Source organism: Lissotriton helveticus, chromosome 5_1 (assembly GCF_964261635.1).
Source record: "Lissotriton helveticus chromosome 5_1, aLisHel1.1, whole genome shotgun sequence".
Lineage (NCBI taxonomy): Eukaryota > Metazoa > Chordata > Amphibia > Caudata > Salamandridae > Lissotriton > Lissotriton helveticus.
The window spans coordinates 1190439968-1190459165 of NC_136065.1; the positions used below are offsets into that span (position 1 = coordinate 1190439968).

At 43.3% G+C, this 19198-nt stretch overlaps 1 protein-coding gene across 1 annotated transcript in view; it reads right to left on the reverse strand.

Moving 5' to 3' along the window:
• SHTN1 (shootin 1) overlaps positions 1 to 19198 on the reverse strand; it is a 711155-nt gene that overhangs the window by 266464 nt on the left and 425493 nt on the right. Inside the window, exon 10 of the mRNA XM_078643901.1 lies at positions 6062 to 6215. Within this exon, the coding sequence (XP_078500027.1) occupies positions 6062 to 6215 (154 nt within the window). The remainder of the gene's footprint in view (positions 1 to 6061; positions 6216 to 19198) is intronic.

Consider the following 19198-nt stretch of genomic DNA (forward strand, 5'->3'; position numbering starts at 1 on the left):
AATGCTTGTACTACCAGCGTGCCTAAGGCACAATAACCTTGGACCACCAATGTGCCTCAGCCTGCAGCAAAGGTTCAGCGTAATTAGGGATGGACAGTTGCATCACTAACAACTGTAAAGGAACTGTATGATCAGGGTCAGTCGCTTGGACTATGCGATTTAGACCATAAGATCACCCACATATTGGGGCCAATATCCTTGAACCACAGCATCAGGTGTGTAGGTGCTAGCACAGGTTCTTGCCTTAAGAGTGCTCTTGACTACTACTGTACTTGAGATCGAACGTGAATAGTGATTGTTACAGATTCGCAGTATTGTTCAGGTTCCCCAAGTCATGTCTGACCAAGAGCTGAACAGAGACCCCTTAGAGAACATACCATGTGAAATGTAACTCCTTGTCGCTTATGCCCACTACATCTTACAACCTGTTGTATTAGTACTGAACCTAATTGTACTGACTCATGCAACCTAAATAGTGCAACATCCATTAAAAGATCAAATTGTTCGTGCCCACATCACATCTTTGCCTTACTCCCATGGGGATTGAGAGTGTGTCCTCCTTTAGTTATTGCTACACAAGGGGAAGCGCGACATTGGTGTTTCATATTATGCCACTTAAGTGTAAAGGATTCTAATAAAAAGCGAGGGGAAGTGTTACGGGACAAGGAATGAGAAAATTCATCCTGGAAAAACTAAAAGCAGCAATGATTGATGGGGATTGAAGGCACAACTTGGTAAAAACAATGTAAATTATACAAGCGTGCTTGCAAAGTGAAGGACAAAACATTTTTCACCAAAATAGATCCAAGCATTTACGACTTTATGACAATATATCACCATTAAAGGGAAGGAAGACTTTAATTCAACTGCAGAGTACTTGGCGGATAAACCTTCTAGGTAACTAGACACACTATACCGCGCACCTAATGAAAACTAACTTCTTGTTCTTTTGAATTACGTTGTGAAAATGGTCTAAAAAAATCCTGTCACCCTGTCTCGAACAGTCTGCCCACTCTGATGTATCAGCATGAGGATCAATCTGATTCTACCAGCAAGAGATATCCCTTCAGTAATATCAGAATGGTGGTGAATGCCATTTACATAGCATGTGTTGCAAAGACACCTTTCTCAGGTTTATTCCTAAAAGAGAATACATTCAACTGGGTTGACAAAGTTAATTTAGCAGCAACTTCTGTTGTGGTCAACCCTTCACGATATTTAGTCCGGCAAACACCCAACTGCTGTTGTAAATAAAGACGGATCTTTGTAGGTTATAGGATGTAAGTTTATTCAGCTTATTTACAGGTTAGAGGTGTATGGTAACGCCCCACCAGGAGCAGCATCCTTGCTGCTCAGCCCACTCTTACAGACATTCACACCACCCAGGCACTCATCAACATTCCGTGACCCCCCCCCACACACACACACACTGGCTGAGCAGCAGGGACTTGAAACTATGGTGAGGATGCATAGAAACCATTGACAAGTCACAAAAAACCACCATCAACAACCATCAGAGTAAATAAAAACATGCTCTAATAGCAACATGAGAGAAGAGAGGATTGTCAGGTGCTGCCTCGGATATTAGAGCTGGTATGACTATATCTACCAGCAACTACGTTAACTCCATCATATCAACATATTAACTGCATCTCTAACCGGTATATGAGCAAAAGTAAGAACCATTAATACATTTGGGGTCATTAAAAACTATAAATGAAACTACATTTTCTTTTAAGAAGGAAGTTTGGAGAGCTGAAGGATTCCAACGATAGATATTTTAATTACATATTTTATTTCACCCTTAATTTAAATTGAATTTAAAATTACTAAGAAATCGGGCTAGCAAGAATAAAGATAGAAAAAAATGTACTTAAATAAAGAAATATTGGATACATTTAAATATGTAATAAAAATGGAAGATTGGGGTTCCCCTCGGCCTTTTCGGCTGAGTTATATCATTGACATTTTATTTATATTTTAACTAAAATCAAATTGCAATAATTAAAATTAATGTAGTAAAAGGGAAAATACAAAGATAGCCAATAAATTAAAATAACTAAACACGAGAAACCGAGGTATTAGGAATAGAAATAAACTATTAGATTTCAAAACAAATTAATTAACTATTATTAAGAATGCGAATAATCTTTAGGGTAATGAGAATTCGGGCATTAAAATAATTAAAAAATAATGTAAAGTATTTGTTAGAATTTACAAACATTTAAATTATTTAAAAAAATACAAATTAAGAAAAATTTATATTTTAAAAAGTTGGTTTAGGTAGAGTAGGCATGTGGTTGATATAGTGAAAGTAGATATAGAGGCAGCCAATGTAGATTTTATTTTCATGAGATGTAGAAATATGCAACCAACCACTTTCCCAATGGAGCACTTCGCTCAAAGAATACAAAATACTTTAAATCGGTCATCCACAACATAAACTTGTGCTGTGCTCCATCACAACAGTGAGTCTAGCACACATACTGTTGAATATGGATTGGAAACCATTCATAAGGTTGCAGGATTTAAAATCAGAAATGAAACACTTAAGGCTCATCAGAGTTCATGGGAATGCACAGATATTAGAGTTTTAATTTTTCACAGGGAACGAAGAAGAATACCCAAGATGGAAACGTGCAACATCTTCCCCATACAGACATACAATACGATGCAACCACAATCTTGAACTCTAATCCCTAGGCTTTCCCTCAGCACACTGAGGGGCTGGGATTCCACAACTGGGCAGAAAGAGGCAGAACACACAAGGCGCCCACAGAATCCTAGAATACAAATGGGCCTTCAAGCCTTAATGAAAAGGTACAATTCTCATTATAAGCAGATCGATGGATTTCCAAAATCCGACCTTAGTGTGAACCTTCTTTGATCAGTTCTCCTTTCACAGACCACTCTCTAGAACTGAAAAACCTCTTCGCCTGCAGATGGAGGCAGAAAATGTCCTTGCTTCTTAATATGGTATCAGGACTTAGTCAGAAAAATATCTTGTGTCAAGGTAAATTATGTAGTCGTACACAGAATACATTGATGGTGGTATAAGGCATAGGCCAAATTAGGCCTTATACCCAGTAAAACTCATGGTAGGGAGGTTGCCTCTGCTTATGTGATATGTTACATATGTTGCAAACACAAATCCTGTGGAAGGAGCTTCTGTAGTACATTAGAGATGCAACGAACTCAATTAATTGCCCACTGAACTCTAGTTTACCCTACTGAAGAGTCCCACAGATGGCAAAAACTAGCAAACAAATAGTATCCTCAGATATATCTTTCCTAGATTTGTGGTGGAACAGGGTATGTCAGATAACAGCAATGGAAAAAAGAAAGCGTCAGAGGTGTGCCAGATAAATACACAACCATTAGGTTACCGTTCCTTGACTACACCACCACCAAGGATGGATATGACAGTAGATCAAGATATCTCTCTCAACTATATATATATATATATATATATATATATATATATATATATATATATATATATATATATATATATATACACATATACACACACACATATATACACACACACATACATATATATATATATATATATATAGTGATTATTCACTGTAGCAAAAGCAAGCTTGACTGAACAATGGCAGTGTTGGGTGGGGCAGGCACCTTAAAGTGATTTAGGACTGGTAAAGAGGCTTTACATTTAATGGATGAGATTGCTCAATTCAATACAAAGAGATCTGACATTGAAATTTCTTATCTACTTTGCAAACAAATGTTTTATAGCTCAATAAACTGATCGTAGTTTTTTGGAGGAATATGCAGTGCATCATTATTACAGTCAAGTGCTTTCAACAGTCCGAAATCACTGTGGTAGCGTTAAATTTATAATAAATACTTCTGTCTCTAGTAAAGTCACAACAATACACTAGTGCACCTAGGTGGGGGAAAAATAATAATGCAGGTGCCGATGTCTTTGAGAACAGTGTCTATGTCTGTTACACTCACTGGCTCAGCCAGTGGCGAAGTTATTCTGCCCGCAGTCACGACGCTGGTGATGAAGGACCTCTGAATGAAAAACTGGTCACGGTGGCACAGCTCTGCCAATGTGAAAAACGCCTGCCCTAAACACCGCCAGCTCAGCCTCTCTCCGGACTCAGTGCAGAGTTCTAAAATTGCCAGGCGTGTCGACAGCAACACTTAGTGAGGGCCCGGGCTGGGGCACAGGGTGCTGGAGGAAATAAGAATCGGAAGTAGCCAATACTACACTAACCTCTCAAAACTAACAATCTATACACGGCAACTGCGGAGAAATGTTTACAAAGATGTCATTTTTGAAAATTACAGTTTAGTTAATAGCTTACCTGCTCTCTCAGGCACTTAATTATTCATGACAGCTCAGCTGCGAGCCACTACCAGGACTCGTCGACTATTGAATCCCCCGCCGTTTCTCTGACCTTACCACACTTCCTCTTGGCTCCTCCAGGACGTGACGAGGTCCCAATGTCGGGCCCCCCCAGGGTGCCACACAGCTGCCAGTAGCAACCTCTGCTGATGCCAGGCCCCGGCCGCCCCCGGGTCTGATGAGAGTGCGAGTCAGTGGCGTCTGAAAGCCGCGTTGCAGCAGGAAATGAAATACAACGAGGCAGATTGTAACATTGTAGCGCTCTGACTTCAGAGCTGAGAAGTCAGCTCTTTAACTATTTACTTACTGAGGCAGAACGCTGCTGGCAACGCACGTCTGTGGGACGCAGCAGAGCCGGGGTACAGGATATGCTACAGGCGCCCAGTTTCAGACTGGAATGATTAAAAATGCATTTCAGTGCAGTGATGCGGATCACCACACTAAAATGCGTTAATGTCACACACGATGCGTGATACTTGGCAGGCATGCTCATATTAGGTCTATTAAAAGGAAAGTTAAATTCCGAATTGTTAAAATATGATAAAGTATGTTGTTCAAAGCCTACAGAAGTCTTCTAAGCTGGACATGAGGGATAACCTGGGTGCTTAACTCATCTACTTAATTATTCTGCATAGGCGTGTTACATTCATCCAAGTAAATCAAACATGACAGCCTGATTGCAACAGCCTGAAGTTCTAGATGATGTGAATGCTAGTTAATATTTTATTTTCTGAAACCTTTTCAATGAGAAATTAGATTATTTAGTTCAGAATTTGCAAAAGAACACGTGTAAGTGTTTAAAGAAAAAAGGAACAAATGAGTACAACTATATAATACCATTGGTCTTTAATATGAAGGTAGATATTAAGTATCAGACGAGAGCGATGGAAAAACATGGACTACATCCTGGCAAATTATAGAGGATAATTTTCAGGCTGTCGCCAGCATCTTTTATATCCTGATGTATGTGTTGGGAAAGGACAGGTTACGGAAGGCTGGAGGAAACCAGGTGCATTTGCGACACAGTAGTTAGAAAAGAGGGGAGATTGGTATCTACAGGCTAGCCAACGTGTTCTTAGTAAGGTGGATATTAAGAAAGCATAATATACTAAAACCCAATAATCCATGGTTACAACTGTTCTTTGAAAGACATAATAGAAAAATGTGTTTGTATTTTTGGTGTACCATCTGGAAAACAATTATGTAACAATAGATGAACTATATGCATTCCGGTAAGGCTCTCATACGCTACTTTACACCGTAATGTCACAAATGACCATCAAGTGGCCACTGTATAACAGGAATGCAACTAACTGGACGTAACATGGGCTGCAACAACAATATCAAGTACAAATCTGGATCATACAGACAATACTGGAAGCGTTTTCATAAATAATTATCCACGAGTCACAAGAAAGTTAATCCACAAATACCCATGTTTACAGGATCTAAAACCTGGTAAAACATCTACTCAACATGGTTTTAGAACCAAGATTCTTTACTTCTAAATGTACCTGCATAGCTGTCACTGCACATATTGTATGTGTATAATTCCTATGTTCTCATATGTATACAATATACCTACATACTTGTCACTGCATGCATCATGTGTACCTTACTTTTTTAACATGCACCTACATACAATATTGGCGTAAAGTAAGAGCCTCTGGTAATTCCTACCTGAATGTTTAAGGTTTTTGACCTGTTCCTCTGCACTTCGACACTTTGCTTCTAGTTCTTTTTTGTCCTCCTCCATAAGCTCCAGTTGTCGTTTGAGACTATGCAGTTCTTTGTTCAGCATTGCATGCTGCAGTTGTTCTTCCAATTGTTTTACCTGGAGATGTGAAATATGTCACAATGTTGCGCTGAAGAAGAGTTAGAATTCCTCTTGCACAAGAACAGAAGTGTGTGCAGCTATGTCAAACGTACTAATCAAGTGAAAGAGCCAGAGGAACATAAGCAGTTACCTTTTAAGTACCCCAAATCTAAACAACCAGGCATCCAGTTGTCATTTCTCAAATTTCCACACATGAATACATTACCTATCTTTTCCATTCCTTATACAGACATGCACCATCCATGAATTTCTATTTCTCAATTCCTCTACACAATAGTATAATAGTGCACCACCCATCACACGTTTACCATCCATACATAAACATACACAATGCATAATTTTCTCTATCTCTTGTCAACCATTCAGTCTGTCCAACTTTCTGCCTGTTGCACCATTTCAAAACAGACTCAGCATCAACAGACATGTCCATACACAATCTTGTACTACACGGTATTTGCAGCAACTTATACAGCTATGCACCATCTGTGCATTTGTGATGAACGCCTTGTGGTTATAACTTGTTTGAGTTCCAACAAATAAAATCTATATTAATCAGCACTAGGTTCTACTTCCCCTCCTTAAATCAAACCAAGTGGCGAGTGAACACTGAGCTGTAACTTCTCTATCTTTAACTACTCTCTCGGACACTTGAGAAAAAGGGATGCAACACCATGATAGAACAGTTTAAAAATCCCATGACTGCTGGATTTGATACCGGTCACTGGATTAGCTATGAAATGTATGCTAAGATTGTGCTATACATAATCTTTGAATACATATTAATCATGGGGCAATAAAGAAACAAGGCTAAAGGAGTCTTGGAAAACATTTTGCATTGTGCCATCATACCATACAATCCTTTGTTACCTCAATAAAAGTTATCAAGACAGTTTTTTATAAAGTTGACAGTTTACAGCTTGTCAATTTCATTATCACTACATAATGTGGATATCTCTAACACTAGATCTTCCTTGACAACACTATTTAAAACAAGAAATGTACAGTTGCCTTGGTTTATTCTCATGTAATAAACCTGCCTCTGGTTTAAGTCACACTACGAATTATATATATATATATATATATATATATATATATATATATATATATATATATATATATATATATATATATTTTCACAGAAAAAAACATATGTTATAGACCATGTATAGTTAGGAATTAGCATTTACAAAACCTTGAAAATTCACTGAAAAAACCATAGGTTATAGACCATATATAGTTAGGAATTAGCATTTACAAAACCTTGAAAATTCATTGAAAAAACCATAGGTTATAGACCATATATAGTTAGGAATTAGCATTTAAAAAACCTTATTTTACTCACACAAAACCATTGAAATTCCATATATAGTTAGTTGCACTAACTATATATCGCGCACCCGCAATCCACTGCTGATGATGTCACATATTACATCATTCATGACATGGTCAGTGACATCACTGATGACATCACTGATGACAACATCCAGTGACTGTATGTTTCTGTAAAGTTAAAATATGTCTTACATATTGAAGAATGAGTGGATTTATAAGTGTCTGGATGAAGGATTTAGTAGGTGCATGACTGACTGTATGAGTGAGTGATTAAATGTGTCTCACTGAGTGCATGGGTTAGTGACTAAACTGTCTTAATTTGTGCATCATTATATCTGTTGTTCTGTAAACTGCTGCATGTTTTGATCAGTAGCTATATGAGTAACTATATGGGTTATTGATTGGTTGCCCATGTATTTGTATGGGAGACTGAGTGTGTGTGGGTGTCTGGGAGGTGTATGACTGCATAGATGTGTGAGCAGTTGATTCACTAGATGTATGGGTTCAAAAGTGCATGTGGAAACAGCTGTATGGGCGGTTGACTGTGTGCATGAGTGTATTGGTGAGTGAATGGATATCTCAGTGCTACATGTCAAAGGTAAGTACATATCTAAAACACAGTACATGTGAGAGTTGACATATATAAATAACTGTGCATAAGAGCCAGTGAATGTGTGAGTGGCTGTATGGATCATTGTGAACTTGTATCCGGGATTGTATAAGAGAGTAAATATGTGTTAGTATGTGTTTGAATAAGTAAGGTGTGTATAACTGTATAGTTGAGAAAATGGAGGTGTGATTGATTCTTTGCATGACTGACTAGGTGTGTGTGTAACTTCATGGATGAGTCACAGTCTGTGAGTGTCTGTTTACACTGAGTGTATCGAAGGCTATATTAGAGTCTGAAGAGGTTCATAGTATTATCACATGAATGATGTCATCAGTGATGTGATCAGTAATGTCAAATGAGATGTCAAATGAGATGTCAAATGAGATGTCAAATGAGATGTCAAATGAGATGTCAAATGAGATGTCAAATGAGATGTCAAATGAGATGTCAAATGAGATGTCATCAGTGATGTCATTTGAGATGACATCTCAAATGACATCTCAAATGACATCTCAAATGACATCTCAAATGACATCTCAAATGACATCTCAAATGACATCTCAAATGACATCTCAAATGACATCTCAAATGACATCTCAAATGACATCTCAAATGACATCTCAAATGACATCTCAAATGACATCTCAAATGACATCTCAAATGACATCTCAAATGACATCTCAAATGACATCTCAAATGACATCTCAAATGACATCTCAAATGACATCTCAAATGACATCTCAAATGACATCTCAAATGACATCTCAAATGTCATCAGTGATGTCATCAGTGATGTCATCAGTGATGTCATCAGTGATGTCATCAGTGATGTCATCAGTGATGTCATCAGTGATGTCATCAGTGATGTCATCAGTGATGTCATCAGTGATGTCATCAGTGATGTCACTGACCATGTCATGAATGATGTAATATGTGACATCATCAGCAGTGGATTGCGGGTGCGCGATATATAGTTAGTGCAACTAACTATATATGGAATTTCAATGGTTTTGTGTGAGTAAAAAGGTTTTTAAAATGCTAATTCCTAACTATATATGGTCTATAACCTATGGTTTTTTTCAGTGAATTTTCAAGGTTTTGTAAATGCTAATTCCTAACTATATATGGTCTATAACCTATGTTTTTTTCAGTGAATTTCAATGGTTTTTTAATAGCAAATATAAGCTGTCGAATGTCAAGTACGTGGTAAGTAAAAACATTTTCGTGTTTATACACACTGATCTGCTTTGAATGCTGCCCCCCCCCCCCCTCATTTCTATTAGGAGTACTCTCTCTTTGCAGATAGTGAAGGGTAGTTAACGCAGGCCTTTGCCCCCGTTGTAATCCGTCGTGCCTGCTTCTCTCTCCATTTGATTGATTGTTATCCAAGCATTTACTGTTTTAGAATTGGTTCTCTTTGGTTCATTCTCTATTTACAAACAAGCACAGAGTCGCAATACTCTGTTTAGTCTTTGCAGATAGTGAAAAATCGTGTAAAAAAACAAAAAGAATCGAGCAAAGTCAGTAGGCCACTAATGGGATCTCTTTTTGACCTCGCTAAAATAGAAACATTAGGAACAACCCCTCATGAGAAATACGAAACTAGTGAGAGGAACCGAGCTCGACGCCATGATGGCTGCAAGACAGCTCGGCTCCGCCGCCCACCCCGCCCAAAATAACGACAAACCCTATGCAAATATTATAAATATATACAACACACCAGCAAAGTAACAGGGTAAAACATTTTATTAAATAACTATTTACATAACTATTTTATACTTTTTGTTGCCCGATCCGGCTAGCTCAATCGATCGAGCATGAAACTCATGCACTCTGATAGTTCAAAGTTTTGAGGAGTGCTTGTTAGACTGTCTGAAGCTTATTTGCACCTGCTACAGCTTCACTATTCTCAATGTAAGTGGGGGCTGTTTGAGGACGTGACTGCATTTGAAAACAATGTGATGCGGTGCCTCCCTGAACCGCTTGACGGAGGCCCCCGAGGGACGGTGTGATGGCGCGGACTCGGAGGGGGCGCTTGGCTACGGCCCCCTCCCCAAGTCGTGTTGCCCTGGTGTGGCCTGAGATCGCCCCCGACATAGGTGGCCGGCTCCCGGGGTCAAGCGGAACTTTTTGCCTTTTGGTGACTCTTCCATTCTTGACCTTGTCCCACAATCCGTTTGACCTAAAGACACGCTGTAGTGGGGCGCCCCTTTACCGTTTCAGTTGCCATTCCGCCCGCTTTTGCTACACTGTGCCTCTTCCGCTATTCAGCTGTTTACCGCCCGCTCTTGCGACTACAGCGTCTCGCTCACCATGTAGTGGAGTTGCTCCCGCTCTTGCGGTGCAGCGATAGGCGGCTGCCACAGGACTCTCAAAATGGCGGCCGGCTCTTCAGATTTGGGCGTGGTCCACTAAAATGGCCCTGCGACACCTTGGAACTCGGACGCTTGTCTGCTAGGGCTTGGGCTCCATTCTCGAAAGCGTCCCCTCAGCCTTGAAGATTCTACAAAAGTCTTGGGGGCCCCCGACTCCCGCAGGCTTCTGGTGGGGAGCGGCTGCCATGATTGCTCGTGGAATGGCCACGACGGAGCTACGAGATGGTGGTGCTCTCATGCTGACGCCAGCTTCAGTCTGAAACATCCAGAAACACTGTAGACTACCAATTCGATCAGTTCCGGTAGCGCCCCAACGTGACCCGGTAGAGAAGAACTTGCCCTCCCCTCTTTGACTGATGGTTCTTGTTGCCTGTCCCTTCTGTTGTCATTTAACAGAACTATTTAGCCTGCTGAAAGGGGTTGTGTTCCGACCGCTGGTTGGTGGAGACATTTTGACTATATTCTGGACCTGCGTTGTCGCGTAATGCGTCATATGACGCGCCGCGTTAGAGCATCCGGAAGTGCTCCGGTGCGCGAAGCGCAGCTTCCCGGAAGCGATCCGGGGCGCGGCGCGTAAAGTAAGCATAACAGGTCATGTGACTTGTTAATAAAACTTTTCATTGGTTCATTTTACTTTTCTTATTCTAATGATGAAAGGCTTGGTCATATGACCTAAAAATTACACTTTTTATTACTTTCGAACATTATTTTTTCTTAAACATATATGTTATAATGTTCCAGGCTAATGTACTTTCCCGGAAAATTTACAACTGTCCTGCAAGTAAAATATATTCCTTTTTCGAGAAAAAGGGCGTTTCTTCGTCCCATGACGGAGCCGTTGAGCAAAAGAGGCTCGGCCTGCTGTGTCGCCGATACGCCCGAATATCAGATTCTTATCGATCACTTTATGTTGCAGGAGTAGAAAACACAACAGCCCTTGACCATTTATCTTTACTGCGTTCCTGCGTATTATACCTTTTACCCTTCATGTAATTGGACTGCTTTATTTCACTTGCCTTTTACTGATTCGAAAACAGTGACTATTATTAAAAACTTTACCAATGTAAATACTACTACCATGTTTACCATGTTTTCTTTTAAAAACCTTTATTGTGAAAATGTCAGTATACAAATACGGGCCTATAACCACGTGGGCCGGCCACGGAGCAAACTGTAATCGTATATGATGAGGAGACATTTACACTGTAGAGGAACGTAACGGGCGGGCCATTAGGTTGCAAGAACTAAGGTGTCTAACAGTTGCGGAATCGGTGGACGTACATTTTATAATTAAAATACGACAGGGCCAGTTACATTAAAATTATCTAGATATACATTTGCGGGCAAGTACCATGGGTGACGTTAATTCGAACTTTCAATAGTACAGTAATCAATAACATCAGAACTTAATATCAATAGGGATGTCGAAATATTCAATCAATTCTCGTCCCCGCCCGCCATGTGCTTCAAAACTGCATACGTATCTCGTGATATCAAGGTTGTGCAACCAGTACACAACAAGGAGTTACGAGTCCCATTTATTCCGGCGCCATTTTGGGCGAGGACGGGCAGGTCCAGGATATAGTCAAAATGTCTCCACCAACCATCGACTATGATGATGTTCATATGCTGTATTTATTAGAGTAACACTCATCTGTCCACAGGAAATTAATTTGCCACAATCTAAACATGTCATTTTAATCTTTCCAAAGTTCTTCTGAATATTTGGGACCGTTTCCCTTGCCTCTGATGCTGTCAGTGGCACTTCTTTGGTGAATGTACTGGCAGGTCGGGGGTTGTCCTCCAAATCTCTCTTTTGTGCAGCACTATAATTAATCGGTGCCACCTCTCCATATGACGATGCATGGTATAATTACCATAACTATATTTTTCTTCGGTTCCTCTGGAGAGTACATCGTGGCAGATGAGGCAGGTAACGTACCGGGCATTTACCTTTTTTGCATGTACAGGAAAGGAAAAAAAATTCTAGCGTCCGAGTTCTAAGGTGTCCCAGGGCCATTTTAGTGGACCAGGCCCAAATCCAAACAACAAGCCGCCATTTTGAGAGTCCTGTTGCAGCCGCCTGTCGCTGTAGCAGCAAGAGCGGGCGAAACTCAGCTAGACGGCGCTCCACTGCAGATGAAGTGCCTCAACCTGGAGAGGCGGGAGAGGCTCGTTTGCGCCGCCCCCCCCCCTTCGGGCACCCCACGCCGTCTTTCGGCGCAGCATTGTAGGATGGCCACACCAGTGCGGCAACTTGCTAGACACCACCTCGGTGCCATCCGGATCTCGGCGCCCCACTGCAGATGAAGTGCCTCCACATGGAGAAGCGGGAGAGGCTCGTTTGCGCCGCCTCCCCCCCCCCCTCCTTCGGGCACCCCACGCCGACTTTCGGCGCAGTATTGTAGGATGGCCACACCAGTGGGGCAACTTGATGGACACCACCTCGGTGCCATCCAGATCTCGGCGCGTTGTGCTGCCTTCGGCCTATTCGCCGCAAGTGCGCACGCAACTCAGCTGCATAGCGAGTGAAACACCAAGGGGCGCCCCACTGCAGCCGAGGAACTTCCATCTTGGGGGTGACGCACAGCATCACATTGCTTTCCAATGCAGTCAGATCCTCAAACAGCCCCCACTGACTGACGCGAACTCACAGGCCAACGGGGCGCCCCACGCCGACTTTCGGCGCAGCCTTGTAGGATGGCCACACCAGTGCGGCAACTTGCTGGACACCACCTCGGTGCCATCCGGATCTTGGCGCGTTGCGCTGCCTTCGGCCTATTCGCACATCGGTCCGCTACTGACGCCACCTCACAGGCCAACGGGGCACCCCACGCCGACTTTCGGCACAGCATTGTAGGATGGCCACACCAGTGCGGCAACTTGCTGGACACCACCTCGGTGCCATCCGGATCTTGGCGCGTTGTGCTGCCTTTCGGCCTATTCGCACATCGGTCCGCTACTGACGCCGCCTCACGTGCCAACGGATTTTCTACGCTTTTTATAGCCCTATGCCGCATAACCGGTCATGTGACTTGTTTATAAAACTTTTCATTGGTTCATTTTACTTTTGGTTTCCTAATGATGGAAGGCTTGATCACATGACCTAAAAATAACACTTTTCATTGGATTAAAACATTTTTTTTTCCCCAAACGATGAAACCCCACCTTGTTTCTGGATGTTTCAGACTGAAGCTGGCGTCCGCATGAAAGCACCACCATCTCGTGGCTCCGTCGTGGTCATTCCGCGAGCAATCATGGCAGCCGCTCCCCACCGGAAGCCTGCAGGAGTCGGGGGCCCCCAAGACTTTTGTAGAATCTTCAAGGCTGAGGGGACGCTTTCGAGAATGGGGTCCAAGACCTAGCAGACAAGCGTCCGAGTTCCAAGGTGTCCCAGGGCCATTTCAGTGGACCAGGCCCAAAAAGGAAAGAGCCTGCCGCCATTTTGAGAGTCCTGTGGCAGCCGCCTATCGCTGCACCGCAAGAGTGGGCGCAACTCAGCTGAATGGCGGATTTTGGCACAGTGTACCAAAAGCGGGCGGAATGGCAACTGAAACGGTAAAGGGGCGCCCCACTACAGCAGACGAGCCTCCACCTGGGGAGGCCCGTTCACGCCGCCTCACCCCCCCCCCCGGGGCGCCCCACGCCGTTATTCGGAGCAGCATTGTAGGATACCAAAACCAGTGCGGCAACTTACTGGACATCACCTGGGTGCCATCCACATCTCAGCGCATTCTGCTGCCTTGGGACTATTCGCACAACAGACCGCTACTGACGAGGCCTCCCCCCGCACCCCCCGGGACACCCCACGCCGTTTTTCGGAGCTGCATTGTAAGATACCAAAAACCAGAGCGGCACCCAGGTAACATCACCTGGGTGCCGTCCAGAACTCAGCACGTTGTGCTGCCTTGGGACTATTCGCACAAAACACAGCTACTGACCATTGTTGCTTCTTTTTTGAAAAAAATGTTTAAATGTATTTACTGTTTTTGTTGCGTTGTATATATTTATAAGTTATTAAAGTTTTATAATCCTACTACTTTGTTGGAGTGCTATATATTTTTAATGTGACACATAATTGTAAAAACTTTGATGTACAAAGAGGCATCCCTGGAATCTTCCGCTTCAGGCTCGGTCCCCTCCCCAATCACAATACAGGATGGTTTTCAGATAGTAGGAACGCGTGTGGTGTGACGGATCTCATCGGGTGGGGGCCTTGATCTACTGTAACTCCTTTGAAGAGGGGTGATTCTTTACAGCTGGGGCCATAAACTACATCTGCAGGGCTAGGTGATAGCCTGGGACCGGCCTGGACAATCGGACACAGAGGAAGAGGAGTGTCAGAGGGTGTGGTAGTGAATAGGGCGTAAGGGCGTAAGGGAGAATCACACCCTGTGTCGGGCGGGCACAGGGTGTGATTCTCAGGGAAGAGCAGCGCAGATGGGGGAGGTTTATTGCCCATGCATAAGACAGAGCGGGGGTGACCAGTGCCTGGGGGAGATGCTTGCGAGGGTGGGGAGCCATGCTAAGGATCGACAGCGTGCAGAGAGTGGGTCTGGTCAAGGCATCTAAAATGGCTGCCGTGCACGACAAAAGTGTGGCATTTGAAAAAAGGCAAGATGGCGCAGACAATGTTTATCAACACTTCCTGATTTCCTTCAAATCGAACGTTAACAGACGTTATCTCTCCCACACTACCGGTCCCCCTGGGCTTAAACGCCGAGATGGTAGGGACTGCATCCCGTGGAGATAGGCCGAGACGTCACTCAGCAGAAAAAAAAAAAAAAAGTCTATAAACATACAATAAGTTAAAAGTCAATCATTCTTGTTTCCTTGTAGTACGCTCCCCAGTCCGCTTTCCGTTACGCGTACCGGGCGCACCCCACGAAAAAAAAACGATTTTTTTTTTTTGCCCCGCGGGGCCCTTTTAAAGCCTCCACATCAAACCTAAGGGGTCAGGGAGGATCTACTATGCCCCCTTATGGTCATTTGCCCCTTCGCTTTAGCCTCCTCTTGTCTCTCGATCCTACCGAGAGACAAGATGGCAGCCGCTACGGACTGTTTGGAATGTTTACAGACACCGGAGAGCCAATCAGCTTCGCAAAGCTCCGTAACGCGAAAAGTACGCGAAACGGAGCGCTACCCGGGACGCTGTCACAGATATATATCTTTTTTTTAACGTTAATTTCTCAAAATCCACTGGAGCACATATATTGAGACCTAGCAAAGGCACATCGGGCTACCGGTCCCTACAATTTTGCCAAGTTTCGTGCAAATCCATTCAGCCGTTCGGGCTAAAAGTGAGGCCAACCGCCCTATGGAAATTAACATGGGAAAAACGCGTTTTGGGACCCCCCTTTTTTCTCGGCCCCCCCTTGACGAACCCCCCCCCCCCAAATTTTCAGGGGCTGCTCAGAAACAAAATGTTCCATTTTCCTGAAAATTTCAGCCAATTCCGTCCACAAACGCCAAAGTGATTAGACATAGGATTTTTTCTCTATGGGATTTTTGAAAATTCTAACTATATATACCTACTGGCGACTGCCAGTAGGTAATATATATAACTCTTTATTCGGTGTATCACAAAGAAAACCATAAAAGAGACAAACAGTACAATTGGTAAAAAGATGCAAGTTATACAGTGATTTGTAAAAAAGGTTCATACAAAAGACGGTTTCAGGCATATTAAAATAGTAGTAGATTTCAATTAAAGCTGTTTTCTGTGATTCATAATACATTTCAAAAAAATTAAAACTACGTAACACATCTTCAGTCTCTAACATTTGGAGTCGGTAAAATGCTGGTCGACACTGTCTAAGGCCCCACCGCCTAAATGTGGGGAGAAGCCAACTTTTTCTGTGCGGGTGGTAAAATTTACAGAACATGATCACATCTATGTTGGACTGTGTGGATTTCCCGTCACAGGGACATGGGGGCAATTTTGGTTCCCAGACTTTATTCGTTGGAAAAACAACCAATCTAAAGAAAGTGTCCAGTCTGAATCTGGTCATCAGCATTCTCTCGTATGTTTTAATCTGCAAAGTTAAGTACGGTTGAATGCCATAAGTTGTCTGGACCAGGTTCGCGTGAATAACTGATGGTTTTATTGCCTCTGATGTCAGTCTCATTGTTTCCAAGTGATGAAGGGCTAATTGCTTCAGGCCCTTCTTCGACAAGCCGACTATCGACTCTGGTTGGAAATAATAGTTCTCAAGGCCGAGGTCTGTAAAAAAAAATTCTAATATAGGAGAGCCACTTTAGCTTTGAGGAGTGGTCGAGTGACATTGTGTCAGCCACAATTGACTGTGTTAGCGCGTTTGTCAGATGACCAAATGCGCCTCCACAACATTAAGGGCTGAATTTTAAGTAGGTCCTCAAGGTAAGGGATTCCCAGTTCCATATGGGAGGCATAGGTTGATGTGCCTCTTGGTGTAGCTAAAAGAAATCTTAAGAATGTGTTTTCGATCACCTGGAGGGCTCTAGTGTGTGTGACCCCACACTCCTGCTCCGTAGAGAGCGATGGCCTGACACTTGGCGTTATAGATTTTCAATAGCTCCACTGGGGCCCTCCTCCCCAGCTTCTGCGAGAAAATCTGTAAGGCCGCTATCGATCTTTTAAACAGGTGGCATCTTGTCTCCACTGCTGGTTTCCATGTCAGGCTGTCGTCTATCATGATCCCGAGGTATGGGTACTGGGCGGTGGTCTCGAGTCCTTGATTGTCAAGATATATCTTTTTTGTGCCTTTCTTCACACCCCCCCCCCCCGAGATCATGACAAACGTTTTTTTTACGTTCACTTTTAGATCCAAACTACTCATAAAGGTAGTGTATCTATTCAATGAGCTCTGGAGTTCACGCGGAGTTTGCGCCAGGATGACGGCGTCATCCGCATAGAGCAGAGCCGGGATCAGGCGCTGGTTTACTCTTGGGAGGTCCTGGGCCCCCCTCAACATACCCTCCTCCAAGCCATTGGTATAAAGTGAGAAGAGGAAGGGGGCCAGGACACAACCCTGCCCGACTCCCCGCTCCACTCCAAAGGACGCCGTCAGCTCGCCGTTTCTTCCAAAGCGAACTCTCGCTGAGGCACCCGAATAGAGCTCTCAGAAAATCTAATAGGGAGGGGTCCACGTCCATTTGTCTTAGGACTGTCCATAGTTTTGAATGCGAGACGCAGTCGAATGCGGCGGACAGGTCCACATAGACCATGTACACCGTACTCTTCTTTGCCTGCATGTATTTGCCCATTATCAAACCGAGATTAAGGGCCTGCTCCACCGTCCCAAAACCTTCTCGGAACCCAAACTGCAGGTCTGAAATAATGCCTCTTTCCTCGCCCCACTGCTGAAGTCTCTCCAAGATGACCCTCCCCACCACTTTACCAAGAGAGTCCAGGAGTGAGATGGGGCGGTAACATTTCACATCCTGGCGGTCCCCTTTCTTGAAAATGGGGACCATGATTGACCTGGTCCAAGAGTCTAATATGCCCTCACTAGCAGCAGCTGTGCACACTCTTGTGAGGATGGGCGCCCATAGTTCTAAGTTAGATTTAAAAAGGTCCACTGGGACGCCATCAGGGCGGGGAGCTTTTCCAGTTTTACTTTTATCTAAGGCCACTAATATGTCAGAAATGTCAAAAGACAATGGAATTGGGTATTGTACCTTGGTGAGGAGATTCGTTGACCCATCTGCGCACGCATGATCTTTAAAAATACTTGCGAAATGGGTTACCTAGGTATCCTCGTCTATGGCCACCTCTATCCTAAGAGAATTGTTATCTGTGAGATAGGGGGATCTGACCGTTCGCCAAAAGGCCTGACTGTTTTTTAAGAGAGCGCTCTTGTTTAGATCTTCCCAGAGCTTCTCTTTCAGTTCTTGAGCTCTTAGCTTGCGTTCTTGAGAGTATTTTCGTCTGAGGAGTTGGATAAGGGCCGCATCTCTTGGTTTATTGTGAAGAGCGGATTTTAGATCAGATAGGGCTCCAGTGCAATTGTGGTTAAACCAGCCTTTCTTACTGAGGTGTTTGGGTGTTTTCACCGTAAGCAATCCCTTAGTTATTTCCAAGATTTCTGTAAAGTTGTTTAAAACCTCTTTATGATTTGCCGCTGGATCCAAGCATTTAATTATGTTCGGATATGCCCGGTCCACTAAATTTTTTGTAATTTCATTGGGGGTTAACTTTTTCCCATTTTATTGAGAAGCCGTTGTTTTTTGCCAGTTCTAACCTGTTTTGAGCGAGAGTGTTGGATACTTCTGTGAGTTTGGCTTTGGATTCAGTGATGTGGAGGTCCATTTTCAGGGCGGAATGATCGCTTAATGGATTAGCGATGACATGGAAGGCTTTGGCCATCGGGAGCAATCCCGGAGACAGGCGAATATAATCGACTGCCGTCTGATGGCGTCTGCCCACATAAGTCGGATAAAAAAAGTTTTTTTCCAGGTTTGGGCAGTTAGCAATTACCAGAGTATATTATTCATTGTATTTCCCGATTTATTGTGGACGAAGTGGGCTAATGGAGCCTCGTGTTCGTCTGCAAACCCACAGCATTGGGAATTTGCCATAGAGCATGGGTGGAGGTTAAAATCCCCTCCCCATAGAAGATGGATCATTCCGGGGTGGTCCTTCCACTGGTAGAGAGTTCTTAATCTCTCCTGTATGTTTCTGA